This window comes from Triturus cristatus, chromosome 12, assembly GCF_964204655.1.
Source record: "Triturus cristatus chromosome 12, aTriCri1.1, whole genome shotgun sequence".
In the NCBI taxonomy this organism is placed as follows: Eukaryota; Metazoa; Chordata; class Amphibia; order Caudata; family Salamandridae; genus Triturus; species Triturus cristatus.
Genome location: NC_140595.1, coordinates 805390666 through 805407132, shown reverse-complemented (window position 1 = coordinate 805407132; position 16467 = coordinate 805390666). Strand labels below are relative to the sequence as shown.

At 46.6% G+C, this 16467-nt stretch overlaps 1 protein-coding gene across 2 annotated transcripts in view; it reads left to right on the top strand.

Annotated features, from left to right (window-relative positions):
• Positions 1–14964, top strand: part of LOC146782916 (UDP-GlcNAc:betaGal beta-1,3-N-acetylglucosaminyltransferase 7-like) — a 73770-nt gene extending 58806 nt beyond the window's left edge. For both annotated transcript variants that reach the window (XM_085636701.1, XM_085636700.1), the window contains exon 3: positions 9620–14964. In XM_085636701.1, coding sequence (XP_085492827.1) covers positions 9620–10203 — 584 coding nt within the window. In that variant the 3' untranslated portion in view covers positions 10204–14964. The remainder of the gene's footprint in view (positions 1–9619) is intronic.
• Positions 14965–16467: the final 1503 nt, after the last annotated feature.

The window sequence follows — 16467 nt, the reverse complement described above, 5'->3', positions numbered from 1 at the left end:
TGTGCAGGAACTAATTAAAAAAAAACTATTACAATAGAAAAGACATTAATTAATCTCTATTGCTGGGTATCGTTGTCCCAACCATCCTACGTTGGTTTAGATCCAAACTCACGAGCAGACACCAATTCCAAATATCCAATATTGTTTATCAGGAAAACAAACATTTAAATAAATAAACAAAACATCACAACATATATAATTAGGCCTGGGCGAAGCACTACGCTACGCTCGCGTAGTTTGCGAAGTTCGCGCTACTTCGCACTACGCGAACTGCACGTAGCACAGTGCGAACACGCGTAGCGTAGTGTTGCGTAGTGCTGCGGTCATTTTTTGCTTGCTCGCGGTCCTCAACGTCAAGTTGGCGACCGCGAGCAAGCAAAATGACATCCTGGCGAGACTTTTTCCTTGTTCGCGATCGCGAGCATGGAAAATAAACCTCCTGGCGAGATTCACAACGCGAGAAGGTCAGGTTTCTCATTGCGAGGGGTCGCGTATGCTCGCGACCGCTCGCGATGAGAAACTACCAGTTCGCGTTGAGAAAGCTGCAGCTCGAGGAAAAATCTACTCGAGCAGCAGAAAACTACAGCTCGCACTGTGCAAGATGCCATTTTCAATGATTGCACAGTGCCGGTTGCTTGTCCGCACTGTGCAATCATTGAAAACAACATCTTGCACAGTGCGAACATGTTACTTCGCAGTTCGCGAAGTGCTACGCATAGCTCGCGTAGTGCGAACTTCACTTTGCGTAGCTTCGCGAAGTGCTACTTCGCGAACTACGCCCACCCTTATATATAATATGCATGAAGATATTCTCTTCCATATACAATCACTTTTTAAATATAAGGCTGCAATATTCAATAGTCCATGGCACTCCATACAGCAGGTAGTTCAATATTGATACACACATGAGGATACAACAGATCCCTCAAACATATATGGTGTGTATTCAAGTCATATGCACAATGTAATCCTTAATTGGACTCCTCCATTCCAAATGGTCGACGCGTTTTAGCCAAACTATTAAGGCCTCTTCAGGATGAAGGAAGAAGAAAAAAACCTAAAGAAATATACATGTAATCCATCCTTAAAATATTCGCCTGTGTGTCAGATAATTGAGAGCACACTTATGTCAAGGATATCATGCACCCAGTGGAATTAAGCATGCTCAACTCACAGTGGATAGAGGTTCCATCACCAATGGAGCCTAATGACAAACCTTTTAATTCACTGAATCTTAAAAAATAGTCGGTCCTATTATCCAAAGATGCACAGAAACTCCCAAATGATAGTGATGTGATTAATCCTAGAGTTAGGGAAGAACCTATTTTGATTCCACTAGGCAGTGCATGAGGCCTAGTTTATCTGAATGCCAGCAGGATTTTAACTAGTGCTTAAAAAATGCACACCACTCAAGAGGCAGTGTTGTGTAGACTAAAATCGACGTTGTGTGGTGAAAAACCCGCTGACTTAGAGACTAAGGTGCCGATTCCGATCGGTTAAAAAAAATTACCGTACGACTCGTATCCGTATTTTTTTACGTACGATTGTACAAGTCCCGTACAACCGGTGAAGTACGATTCGTACGTAAAAAAATACATACGAATCGTATCGGGAAAAGGTCTACGAGAAGTCCCCGGACAGTTTTACGTACGAGTCGTAAAACTGAAGTCCGAGCGCACAAGTCTGATCCATACCAGCATTCCGAATACACAAGCATATGGAAAACGTCCCGTACGGAGCGAACTTTGTATGACCCCTACCCCGGGTACACTTGTGCCCGGGGTACGAGCCGTACGGCCCCCCCAGCCTCCCCCCCCACCCGTGCATGTCCGCACCATACCCCCACCCGCGTATGTCTGCACCGTACCCCCCACCCGCGTATGTCTGCACCGTACACCAGACGCACCCCACCCCCACCCGCGTATGTCCGCACCGTACCCCAGGCGTACCCCAATCCTCGCGTATGTACGGTCCGTACATACGCGAGGATTGGGGTACGCCTGGGGCACGGTGCGGACATACGCGGGTGGGGGGGTACGGTGTTGACATACGCGGGTGGGGGGTACGGTGCAGACATACGCACCGTACATAGGCACTGTTGGCCTATGTACAGTGCGTACCCCAACAGCGCGTATGTACGCACCGTACATATGCAATGTTGGGGTACGCACCGTACATGATGACACGTACAATGTGGTTGATGGCGTGTATGTCGCGTACCGGGCCCCCTTTTCGTCGTGCATCGCAGCGTACTTAGCTTTTCCGGCACTTTTTGCCTCCCGTAAAAAAATAGCTGTGCGGAGTGCTGTAGGTACAAATCGTACTTGCTGGTCCGTAAAACGCTGCCTGACTCCGTGCGGACGTCGCGTACGCGCTGTCCAGGATCAGAATAGTAGGTATTTTTTAGCCATACGGTGTTTTTTACGATTCGTACGGAAATGGTATTTCTGTACGAATCGTACTTGCTGGTTTGTAAGGTGGATTTCCCGGGTACGAGTCGTACAGAGAATACGCTCCGTACGACCATTCGTACCCGGGTTTTACAGGATCGGAATCAGCACCTGAATGTCATACCCTATTACTAGTCTCTGGACACAGCATGTGAGGGGACCCCTCAAATTAAATACCAGCTCCTGCAGGCCATCACTCTGTGTCCGACAAAGTAACAGAACTGGACCAAGGAAGTGTGGAAGTCTTGTTACCTCCTTCTATGACATTAACCCTGGACACTGCATATGAAGGGGGCCCCTTGACTACCAGCTTATACAGACCATGCTCTGTGTCTGACAGAGTAACAGAGATAAACCAAGGAAGCGTGGGACCCTTGTTACCTCCCACATTGACATGAACCCTGTTCACTGCATGTGAGGGGACCCCTCGAGTACCAGCTCCTGCAGACCACGCTCTGTGTCCTACAGAGTAACAGAGGTAAACCAAGGAAGCGTGGGGCCCTTGTTACCTCCCACATTGACATGAACCCTGTTCACTGCATGTGAGGGAACCCTCGAGTACCAGTGATCCAGCGGGTTACCAGCTTGAGTTACTCACACACCATATGCTCACCTGGGCCCATAAACATTCATACAATAAGCTAGCAGTCCAGCTGGGGTCAAGTTTGATATACCTGCGAGATTGTATTTACCTTTACCAAATTCTTCCCAACCCAATCTCCTTGATAATAAATTTCCTCTGGTCAATGAATCTAGTTGCTAGATGAATAGGTAAAAAGGGACATTAACGGTTGTTCTTCAATAACCACAGACTCAGAGAGTTTTAAAAGTTTTATCTAATTCATAATTTTGTGAGTCAAAGATACCAATTACATTTCAAACACCGTTTTCTTCAAGAAAAGAATCAGAAAATTCAACATGAAATCTCAATCACAGATATAATGATGACAGTACCTGAAAAGGGAAAAACAGAAAGCAAGTACAAGGACATACTACACAGAATTATAGTTACCTAGAATGGTGTGCGGACCAAACTCCGGACCAAGGAGTCAAATAAAATCCCAAAGACAGCTTAGAAGACACAAATCAGAACCGATCCAGGACAGGGAAGGTGACCTCTTCTAAGTGCAACGCCTGCGTCGCACCCCTCTCTGGCACTATTCTCCTCGATTTTCCTCCGCGAACCCCTTCTAGTATGTGCCTCCTCGATTTTCTTCCGCGATCCCCTTCTAGTTGATTGGATTCTTCGATCAGCTGCACGATCAGTATCTTAGTCTCTCAGCATGCTCACGCAGAGCCTCCGGCATCTGTGGTATCTTCCGTGTATCTAACTAACTAAAACTGTATTAATTATACTATTCTATGTTCATGTGCCACCCTCAAATGTTTAAAATCATGAAAACCCCTACTTCTGATTTGACAGTGGCAAGGTAAGAGGTCATCACACCATGCTAGATGTAATATTTTTCTTAAACCTTATTGTTCTATGTTCAAGCCCCTTAATTTACTTTCCCATGCTTCATTTCCCTCCTGCATTTCACGTTATGATCAATACATTGTATACACAATATGGTTTGTCTTCTTCCTTTCACAGGTCGACTGGTATGGTTCCCATGAAATTATTGCTAGTTCGTCCTTGGCTGTGTTTCAATGGTGTCATCATGGTTCCGGGCGGGTTTGAGTGCGCTTGCGCATGAATTACTTGGGGTAGGGATTTCAATCACCCTCCGAGGCCCAAATATGAACTATTAATAAAGTCAGAAAAAGACACGTTAGAATTTCAAACAAATGATTTCACTGTATACCACTTATCTCTACTCTATCCCTATTTACTTATATAAATCTTTCGCATTAGCATTTTAGTAGAACTGCAAGGTTTTAGTTTCAGGAAAGCATGCGCATTAACATGTCAGTTTCAAGCGGCCATTTTAAAAGCTATTGCGCAGCTGCAAAGAATTTCCATCCAAGCATAGAAATGTCATACTGCGTTTATGCAGTAGACACATGCGCAGTAAGAATCCTGCATTTTGGGCGGCCATTTTAATGACACTTGGGGTACTTGTTAGTAATAGACATAGGCAAGCTTCCCCTTGATCAAATGTAATGAATGTAATGCATTTTTAGTTTTAACAGACATATTGATTACAGTATTACGAGTTATTTGAGAGTATTGCATCCAAGCAAGTCTCTTTTATACGAGACCTTGCTCCATCACCAGCTCCTGCAGACCATACTTTGTGTCCGACAAAGTAACAGAACTGAACCAAGGAAGAGTGGAAGTCTTGTTACCTCCTTCTATGACATTAACCCTGGACACTGCATATGAAGGGGACCCCTTAACTACCAGCTTATACAGACCATGCTCTGTGTCTGACAGAGTAACAGAGGTGAACCAAGGAAGCGTGGGACGCTTGTTACCTCCCACATTGGCATGAACCCTGTTCACTGCATGTGAGGGAACCCATCGAGTACCAGCTCCTGCAGACCATACTCTGAGTCAGACAGAGTAACAGAGATGAACCAGGAAGCTTGGATGCCTTGTTGCATTCTGCCCCACTGCAAAGGTTGCATCATTTCCCCATGCCTGCCTTATGAAGCGATTACCTTTAGTGTTGTGCCCAAACTGAGCCATCTCCAGAGGGTGCCATTGACATTCCCAATTCCCAAAGAGCAAAGCCCTCCTGCTAACCAGGGGAACTACTAGGGCATGTCTAGTGGCATGGGATATATGGTGAGTCCTGAAGGGGCTCTGCTATCTTGACATCTGAGTGAAAAGAGAGTGGTAGAGGATGATAGAGGACAACCACTTCACTAAATTGCAGCACTTGAACCTGTCTATGTGGGGCAGAGCTCAAACTATACAAATAAGGATTGCCCCACGATGCAATTATTTCCTCGGCACGCTGCCTCTGAGGGTTCCCAGGGCTGTCCTTTTGGGGATTGAGTCTGACCTCTGATCTAACAACTGGAGTGGTCACCGGCCCGATTGAGATATGGGCGGACACCACAGCAGGCAGTTTGCTCCTTTCCCAACTTGTGCCTTTACAGCCTGGACTGTCACCACTCTCAAGTGACTCCTTACTGGCACACCCCATGGGAGCCCCCCCCCGAAGTCAGTGCAGATTGAACAGCACCTCACGTGACCTGCCTGTCTCTCCCCTCCATGCTACTTGCGACCCTCACATCCTCCCTGGAGGTGCAATTCGGTTCTTGCGGCCACATTGTGGGCATGGGAGGAGGACCACAGACTCCTGGGGACCCATCCACGACTTCACAGTCAAGCAGCGGTGTGGCATAATACTGTTCTTCATATCGCAGGCAACCCATTTTGCCATATTTTGTGGCACGCAATGGGGATCGCTTGCTCAGTGAGGGTACACTCAAGCCATTTCCCTCACTTAGGGCAGAACGCACGCTCTCCTAGTCCAATTACTGAAAGCACCAACATCTGTCTCATTGTCTTTATTTGCTGCTAGGTCCCCTACCTAGGAACCTCCCTGGCTTCCCTATCCTACAATATCTACGGTTTTGGGGCAAATGTCGGGGTTGGTCTTTGGCCTCTACAGCGTACTCCTCAAAAATATCCATTCTGGCCCTACCCTCACCCAGGCATGCACTAACTGGCAAACGATCCTTGGACAAGACCTCTCACCAAAGAACTGAGTGGACCTGCACAGACCCATGACAAGGTCCTTTGAGAGACCTGCCTCAAATTTCAATATTTTGAGATTTCAAGTCCACGAGTGGTATTGGACCCTGAGGAGACTCTGTCAGGTGAAGCTTTTACCCTATAGCCATTGTTGGCAGTGGACACCAGAAAATTGTTACATGTACTTTTCTTTTGGAAATTAAATTTTCCAGCACGCAATTATTCACTGTGTTTGGGATCACAATTCCAAACGTAATGTTGACTACTGTGGATTTCAGTTACTGTATGTACTTTCACGGTATGAGCTGGCATCTTTCTGTTTATTTGCACAGCCTTGAGGAAGTCGTGGGAGTACACTCCCGATGTGACGAAACACGTGTTGGCTGTGAATGGCTGTAATCTCGACACTTCACCAGAACTCGTCTTAATAAAGAAGACAAGAAGAAGATTGTACTCTGTGATTTGAATTTCTTTATGTACTCATATTTCATGTGTGAACTTAACAACGACACATATATTTATCACGTGTGCTGAGGCTTCAGCAAGAAGTAACGTTAAGCTCCGGCTTACATTTGTAGAGTGTGTGGTGTCTCTACGCCTTTCAGCACCGTCGTATTAGAGAACTAACAATACTTGTGCACTTTCTCTGTAGCGCCGTATACCTATGACACATACCACAGACCTGCTAAACTAACATGTACTACATCATTTGGAGCTGCTGAGCCATCCAATCATACTGGGCAGTGGTATATGGGTGCACCTACAGAGGCATGACACCCACATATCGTGTACTCCTCTGTGCACTTGACCACTGTGCACTTGCACTTCTGTGACGGTGGCCAAACTTTGTATCCTGTGTCATTGGCGCAAGCCCTCATGTCCCACCCATGCAGAATGGCTCCCAGAACTCAACAAAGTGGCTCTTCATGAAGGGTTCACATATAAACTTAATGACAAGCTAGATGTTTATAAGCGAGTGTGGGGAGAGTTCCTGGCGTGTATTTATTTCAGCGTAAGAGATGGAGTACCTACCTACTGTAAAGTGGGTTACTGCCGCTGATGTCCTTGCTACAGGGATGGTCATGGAGCCCTTGTGACTCAAAACCTCCTTCTTGCCGGGGAATTGTCCTTCTTGCTGTATGATTTCCCTGCTCATACTCCCTTCTCCTCGCCGCCCACCAACGGCTATCACCCCCCTTCCCTTTGCCTACGGAGAACCTGCCATGAGAACCGGACATCTCTATTACGCCACAGCATCTGAAAGGAGGGTGCAGATTGCGTAGGGCTTATGCCCCCGGATTGAGAGTGGCCAGTGGGAGGAGCCTCCGCCACCATGCTCCCCCATGGCTGACTACTGTGAACTGAAATACCTGAAAGGTGGGTGACTGCCTTTGGCATTTTCATTTGGTGTTGTCTTTGATGGTTTACAATGTTATTGTTTCTATGTGTAACAAGAGAAATGGCTATACACTGCACTCTATGGTTCAAGGGTCACCTTCCTAGTGCAGTCTAGAATGCTGGGTTCTTTCCTGTACTCGGTCTCTAGGCCAGTCCTCCTTCGTCCTCATGTTGGGCGTCATTTGCACTCCTGCTTTTTAGGTTTTCTACTTTTCTCCCCCCTTTCACCAGTGGCCTCTCTCTACCCCCTATTAATTCCTCCCTCTTTTTTATCCCCCCACATGCCTGGACTGGAAATCCAGAGTAGCGACCCCACTACAGTCCAGGGAGACTACCAGGGACACCTAAATGTTTCGACAGGGCACACCTCTGATATGATTCGCCTGCGCAATCGTTGCACACACCTGCTTGGGACCCTTGTTTCCTGCCACCCATCCAGGGTTGGTTCTGTCTCCTCTCTGTATTCCTATAAAGTTCAGTATGGATGTTGAGATTGGATTGCATTTTTGTTGATTAATGATGTAAAATGAATAAATAAATACATTAGAAAAAAACTATGACAAAAGCCATGTGCTCCATGTGCCGTTGTTTAAGATGCATACTTGGATTGTGCTGCAATGCACAGTCACACCGGGATAGATCCAACGAGGGTACAATGTGTTGGACCTTTTCGTGAACAATCTTTGTATTTTCTTTTTAAGTCATGTCACTCACATTGCATTATACGAACAATCTTACTCATGTCTTATTAATGTGTTTCTAGTATTTGAATGTCTACATTAACCCTTGATTGTTAGACCTCCCTTCCTGCTGAAATTCAGGCCCTTCAACTATGATATTGGGCTGTTCAGTGAGCTTGCAGGAGGGTCTATTCCCTGGCAGAGAGAAATGAATACTTGTTAGAAGAATTGGTGAATTGTCCTGGAAACTCAACTTAATTGCCCTGAGCTAGTGAGTAAGGCTAGGTGGAGTTCGCGGAATTTCTCTACGTGAAACGCAGCGAAGTGCAAAAAAGGACGCCATGCTACGCAGAGCTCCTCAAGCGGCGGAGTGCATTAGATAAATGCCGTTCGCGGTGATTTTCAGTGCCAGGTGTTTGTCCGCACTGTGCAATCATCACAAATGCTCCCACGCACAATGCAAGCGGGCACTGCTTTCTTTCTGCCTCTTGAGTAGATTTTTACTCGAGCCCAGCTTTCTCAACGTGAATGGACAGTTTCTCAACGTGAGCGGTTGCGTGCATACGCAACCTCTCGTAATGAGAACTCTGACTGCGGCATTGCAAAATCTCGCTGGGATGTTGATTTTCTATGCTCCCGCGCGCCAGCTTGATGTTGATGATAGCGAACAAGGAAAAATCCCACCTGGAGGTGGATTTTCCTCGCTCGCGTTCACCAAATTTACGTTGACGAATGAGAGTGAGGAAAAAAAACTAACGTGGAGTAAACTTTGCGAGCGGAGCAGAGTTCACCGCCCAGACTTACTAGTGAGATGAGCCCAGTTCTGTAATAACGTTGTCACCAGTGGGAGGTGCAGTATTAACCCTGGCCATATATTCCTAGCCTAGAAAATTGTTTGGAGCCCTATCTGTGAATGCAAGGGTGGTACAATCTCAGTATCCTATGTCCATGGGAATGACATGGTGTTGTCCATTTATTCAGGACTCTAAGACAGTATGTATGTATTGAGGACAAGATGCTGGGTTGAATGGATAGTGAATTGGTACAATAACCTATTGGAAGGTTGCCTGGTGGTCCTCACCCAGGAAATGCAAGAAGAAGATACAATAATCTGTTTCAGTGTTTTAGTTTAAATACGTTCTTTTCCAAACTACTTAAATGTTGTCTATTGTCAATCTCCTCTTCACAGCACGACCATGGTTAATGTCTCCACCCTCTGTTTAAGCTCTTATGCATCCCACGAAAAGTATTCCTGGTTGAAATGCATAAATAAATACAATAATGGAAATATTGCCAGGAAGATTTCTCATGGGAATTCTGAGTCTTGGCTTAGAGTCCTCCACAACATTTGGTCACAGGAGATCAACAGTTCAGGTGCAAATGTAGAATAAAAACGTCACTTTCGTCAAACAACATCCTAACTTTTCTCTTCTTTTTGGCAGGTGATGACGATGAGTACGTGAATCCCCCCGCCTTGGTGAAATTCTTGAAGGAGACGGTGAATGTCTCCGCAGCAGTCCACGGCAACATCCACAACAGATCCGACACTGAACGATCCGGAAAGTACAAAATCACGGAGGCTATGTACCCCAGTGTCAAATACCCAATGTACCCAACTGGTGGTGGGTACATCATACCAGGGACCTTCATCCCTGCCTTACATCGTGCTTCCACTTGGATGCCCGTCTTTCCGCTGGATGATGTCTACTTTGGCTTCCTGGGTTTGGCAGCCGGTGTGACATACCGGCATGACTTCCGCTTCTGCATTGAAAGCATGCGTTGCTGGTGGTACAGCAAAGGCATGCAACACTTGTGGCACAGCAGATGTGCCTTCAAGGAGGCCCTGGTCGTCCATGGCATCAGTCCAAAACAACTGATTTACATCTGGCAGGATGTCCAGAAAGAAGATCCATGTGAACCAATGCCCTTCTGGATCAATATACTTCTGATCTTTGTTCTAATCATGAGCCTCCTTTTATTGGCAAAGTTTTCAGGCTCTTCGGTAAGATCATCAAACAAAAGATAAAAAAAAGATGGTGCCATTGCACTGCCCCCTGGGGCAAGTTAGGAATGCTTTCTTCTTATTAGCATCTGGCATCCCCACTTTCACGGGGCTCAGTCATACTAGGAAGAGCCATGACTTTGTCTTCTAGGTGTATTTGGGGGTTCAGGGAGCCAGAAATGGAGAGTGGGATGATGAAAAGTAATACGTATGAGTTCTTCTATCTGAGGCTTCCTTTCAGATACTTCCACTAGTTTTTCTGTCTTAGTTGGACCGTCAGTGCCAGTGTGGGGAAGACACTAGTTCATCCGTTGCCAGAGTAAGGTCAGCCTGTTCAACTCATTCAGCAAGTGGAGTTCAAAACTGTGTCTTAAATCACATACTGGCCTCACATGCAAAAAAAGAAGAATGAGCTGAATATCAATACAAAAACAAAGACAGACTCTTTATTTTGTCACAAGGATAAATCACAATACTGAGAGGTCTACTCTAGAAAGGCATTGGTCAATCAACAGGCTGGACAGATCACAGAGACTAAATGTGTGCAAGCAACTAGAAATCTCCTACCTCAACTCCCCACTGCTCTACCTCCATGTCATCAACACACACCACCAATCCCAAGCTCTAGAAGCCCTCCTGGCCTTGATTGAGGCCTCGGTGACCAGAGTCTTCCTTAGACTCACCTACTCCAAAATACAGCTGTTGTTCTTCTTGCAGCCGCCCCATCACTTTCACTGACCTCCTTGAGAGCACAGCCTACCAGCTGAAGATCCAGAGCCTGGAGGCAAAACCTTCCTACACAAAAACAATCCTTAAAGGCATTTTCCTCAGAGAGCGGAAACAACAAGGAGAAATAAAACATTTCTCTTTGTTGTGCCCCTATCAGGGAGGCATTACATTTTTGACACATTCCCAAGTTTTTCAGTCTTAGTAAATCTGGGAGTGCACCTAAATACATGGGTGGATATGTGGGAACACACACACTCCACACATGATATGCCTTCCCAGGGCAGAATAATGCAAGGCAGCAACTTGCGCTACCTTGCTTTTCTCCAGATTTACCAAACAATGGAGGCCCATGCTCGATATAGGGGTTGGCAGAAAACTCCTCTCCGCCAGTGGAGTTTGCAGAGTTTTGCCATTTTGCCACTCAATTTGGAGCATGAGTTCAGCAAAAGCTCCGCCAACCGCCGCATGTCAAAGTTTACAGGCACTCACTAGATCATCGCTGAAGTGAGAAGCCATAGTACAAATTGTACTTTATACGTGGCTGCCCTCTAGTGGCTGTTACAACAACTACATAGCCCTCAATGTCAATGATGCATAGATTCAGTTAGCAGGTAATTGATATTCAAGTGATATCCCCGTAGATGCCAGCATAGAAGACACGTACAAAAACCGCCTTGGAAAGCAATCGATCGCTTGACACAGAAGTCATCTCAAAATTTACAGCTATTGACGGCTTTTTGCAGCTGAAATCTTTCACTTTGCATGAGTATGAAAGTAACAAACTGGGACCCTCATGCAAGTGCAGATGGAATTCCACCACTTGCAATTCTGAATAGCCCAGTGTTTCCAGGTGTGAAATTACAATGTCTGAATCCTTGGTCTGCAAACTCCGACCTGAGAATACCAGTCCAGAGACATTAGGCCCAGTTTCACTGAGTATGGGTGTGCACCCAGTGAAACCACTACAGTGGACCATGGTGGACATGCAGGGATGTGGGCAGGTGCACAGCACAGTCATCACTGACACCCGCATTATGCTTTCAAAGCACATTGTTTGCAAAGAAATTTCCCACGCCCTTTTATAATCGGATGGTTTATAATTGTTCGCACAGATTGCCTGGAGAGGGAGGATGGCTGCCCTAAACTACATACAGTATGTCAGGTCAGAGATACTTTTATTCGGCCTCTAAAATCATAAAAGTAAACATTTAAAACATTTAAGAAAATTACAATAGTTTAGAAGGATTCCGCATGTACATTTAAAAATCCGAATCGCACAGGCAAATATAGGTAGGACTAGTTATACAGACAAATGAAAATAAAAACTCATTATTAAGAACCAACACTGAGTGCCATGAGAAAAGTAAAAATCAACAGGTAAAGTGCAAAAGTGATGTGACCATAGCTTGGTAAATGGGCTGGATAATTACTGTGACGGGCACAGAATGGGTCATATGATCCCCAAAACAAATTGGACAGATGCATCCTAGCTACTGGCTAGGCAACCTCTTCCTAAGTCTAAGGCCCCTGTTATAAAGCTCGTAACCGCAAAACAGACCATGGGAGAGGAAAGCATTAGTAAGTATAGTAATGAGGGCCTTACTTGAACAAATGTGCCAGTTCTGAGTAGTGGAAGTATTAACTTTTTGTGCAGGGGGTCATAAAAATCATCGCAGAAAAAGATAAAATGTAGGTTATCCTGTACAGAGAAGTTGTCACATGGACATGGCTTTAATGCACTAGGTTTTGTGTAGCCTTTAGGGTACCAGATTCAATCGGAATCTGGTTAGCACAAAGCGATGGTGTGCATTAGTAACCAGTGACAAGTAAGGCTGTACCTGTGGGCTAAGACTCAGTGTGATATACCTCCTCACAGTATGCTTGGCTAATTCCTTACTATTGGACCTGTCAGCCCTAGGGTAGTCTCCCTCATTTTTATGTTGGACTTAGGTCTCCGGGCGCCTTTTCATTGCCAATCAGTGTTAAGGTGCAGGTGCTCCCTTCTCCCAAGATGGCTGTCACAGGCCCCTGCTACTGCGGAGTGGTCTTCACTAGTAGCACCCTAGCTGCCAGGGGCTGGCTGGAACCCCACAACAATGTTGCAACACCAGCCTGCCTTTTTTGTCCCATAGGTAGAATGGGGAAGCTCCTGGAATGTGCTGGAACCTTCTAGAAGGGAGGTGTGGTTTTACGTTTGCCGCCTTGGCTAGAGGTCACCTGACCTAGGGCTACTTAAGTGAGGGAGGGAACTTTTTCTAGTTAGTTGGCCAGCGGGGTAAAGCAGAGCTGGAGAATCCACGCAGGAGTTTTAGGCGGTAGGGCCTAGCCAGGGACTTATGCCTCTGAGAGTGACAGGATTTAGGTGCTGCCTCTTAAGTGAGTGAGGGATCCTGTAAAGCCCACTGATCTTGCCCAGCAGTAGGAGGACCCAGGGAACCTCTGCCCAGCCTGACTAGGAAGGACCTAGTCGCCAACTCAATCCCTACCCCCCAGGAACAGAACCCACAAAGGGCGCCAGAGACATCTGCGCCATCAAGAATTCAGGTAGCAACTGAATGCAGAGACTGAATGCCGAAACCTCATGTCACGACGACATGCTGAAACTGAATGCAGAAACTGAATGTTGAAACCTCATGTCACGACGACATGCTGAAACTGAATGCTGAGACTGCATGCCAGAACTGACAGCTGAAACTTTATGCCAAAGCTGATTGCAGAAGTGCTCGGGATCAACCAGGTACCAGCGCTGAGACCCCTGCGCGCCCTGACCTGGCCTGGGATCCCCGGCATCCATCCCCGTTGAGCGCGGAGCTCTCCCGCTTAATTTGACCCCCCCCTGGAGTGCGGGGAGCAGAGCACGCTCACCGCTGCGGCCCGGAAGTCTGAAGTGTGCATCATCACCCCTCATCGTGTCGAGGCCCGCGGAGAAGCCCGGGGCCCCGTCGCTGCCGTCGCAGCGGCTGGTGAAGGTGTGTGGGGGCCGTGACCTGCCCCGTCGCGGAAGGACCGACTGCGGAGTTCGGAGCTGGTGGGGACGCCTCAAGACGTCGAGATCAAGGTAAGCCCGGGAGGCTTGGGCCGGACCTGGTGCCCCCCTACAGGCCGGGAGCAGCACCGCACCCTGAGACCCTGGTTCCCCTCCGTGGGAGTCCCCCTGTCCATTCAAGACTTTGACACCCCGCCGAGGGATTGCCCCTCGCCCCCGAGACTGTCGAGCAGCGTTGTGCCCCACGAACTGAACAGAAGTACTTGAAGCTTGATTAATGCGAGCAACGCTATGTTCGCAGGCTTTGCTCTGAAGTGGTCAATGCTCCATTATTGCGATTAACGCTATGTTCGCAGGCTTTGCTCTGAAGTGATCAATGCTTCATTATTGCGATTAGCGCTATGTTCGCAGGCTTTGCTCTGAAATGATCAATGCTCCATTATTGCAATTAACGCTATGTTCGCAGGCTTTGCTCTGAAGTGTTTAATGTCCAATTATTACGAGTAACACTGTGTTCGTAGGCTTTGCTCTGAAGTGTTTAATGTCCAATTATTACGAGTAACGCTGTGTTCATAGGCTTTGCTCTGAAGTGTTTAATGCCCAATTATTACGAGTAACGCTGTGTTGGTAGGCTTTGCTCAGAAGTGTTCGATGCGTACTTATTACACGTGACGCTATGTCCGCAGGCTCTGCTCACAAGGATTCACGGTGCAGTTATCGCGAGTAGCGCGGTAACCGCCCACTGAGGCACGAAGGGTACCAGAGGGGCGGGAAGCCCGCGAGGTCGGCCCTGAGCCCCCACTAGACCCCAGGTGTGGCGCTACGATTCCCAGTCCGTACAACGGATGTCAAGCTACACGAGCGTGGCCTAGGGCCTCAGAGGGAATTGCTGGTGAATATAGTGCAACAGATGCTAATTGATATAATGAACTGCATTTACATCTAAGTGAATTGCATTTACATATAATGAACTGCATTTACATCTGATGAATTGCATTTACCTACACTGAACTGTTTTTATGCCTATCTGCTTGGATAAACTTGAGTTATTGCATAAACCCTACGGTGTGGCGTCCCTTATTGTGTGCGTTCCCTGCTTCAGAGAATGCGTGTGTTGTATGGTCGCTTTACACAGAAGCCTTTGGGTGCCCAGCCGCTCGAGTCACGTTACCCCCTTAGGGCTTGGTGACCCCAGGTCTTACACTTACCCTCCCTGAGCCCCTGCTGCTTGGCCAAAAACTGATGTTTGATATCCCTGATAGCTGCCGGGCCTAAAGGCCTGGGATTGGAGTACAGGTTGGGGCAGCCTAGCCATTTCATTTGCTCTATAATATACTTTAACCAGGGGATACACAGGGCCCCCTCGTATGCAATACAGTCTGCTACGACAAGTTGGTTTAGGGTAGTGGTGGGACTGGACCAAATTTTCACCCAACACAGCAGGGGCACAACAGCAATAAGTTCAGAAATATACCTCAATCCAAACTCCTCATCCAAAATTAAATCTGGAGTGGTGGGGGGGACGGCAAGAAATCTACACATGTATTTGTTTTCTGCTCCCTGAATGTCCCTCATATCTTTGAATCCCCATACATCACACACATACGTGGCCATAGGGATACATTTTTCTCTACACACCTTGAGCAGGGCAGGAACTGGCTTTCACCCCAGCCTTTTTGCAGAGTCGATAGTAGCCCCTGCTGCTCTTGCCAAGACGTTCTTTTTATGTAATCTTTGCACAGCCCAGGTCCCTCGGTCGTCGAACAACACCCCCAGATAAGGGAAGGTTGACACTTTTGTTAGTTCTGCCACCCTGCAAAAGAACTTGCACATAGCGGCCTTCTGGATACCTATCGTCATGGCGTGGTATTCTGAAAAGTTAGTGGCTAGTTCGAGTGCGTCCATAAATTCTATAAAAACATTTAAAGGTTTTGGAAGACTACAGCAGTTCTGGCAAATAACATCGCGTCATCTGCGTGCAGGAGTGCAGGGATCCTTTTAGAACCAGCTCTAGGAATGTCTTTACAGAGAGATATGAGGTGGTGCCCTAGCTTATTGATGTGATGCGTGAACAAGCATTTACAATGCAATAGGTCTCACATTTGCAAAAGTTTCAGCTATTGTCATTGTTCATGACAATGCCATTTTTATCTATTTTATAAAACAAACACATAAATAAATGGCATCATTTACAATGCCAATAGCTAGTGTTGCATTATTATTAGCAATGCCAACTGCTCACACTTTTATATTGCGAGACCTATTGCATTGCAAATGCTTGTTAATTTATTGCTACATGATCAGATATAATTATGTCAACTATAGTGACTAAGACAGATTGTCCATAAGGGTTGTTCAGTATGCAGTATGGTTTGTTTTTCTTGGCCATGTCCTGTCCAGTCACATTTGTTGTTTCACCTTGCTTCCAGGTTGGTGAGTATAATGATTCCAAAAATCCTAACTGCAGTTAGACCTCTGCTAATTAGCCGTGAACAGTCATACTCGCGTAGTGTGGTATGTCACCACACGATCATATTAAAGTGCAAGGGGGGAGAGGCTGTGGAGATGGAGAG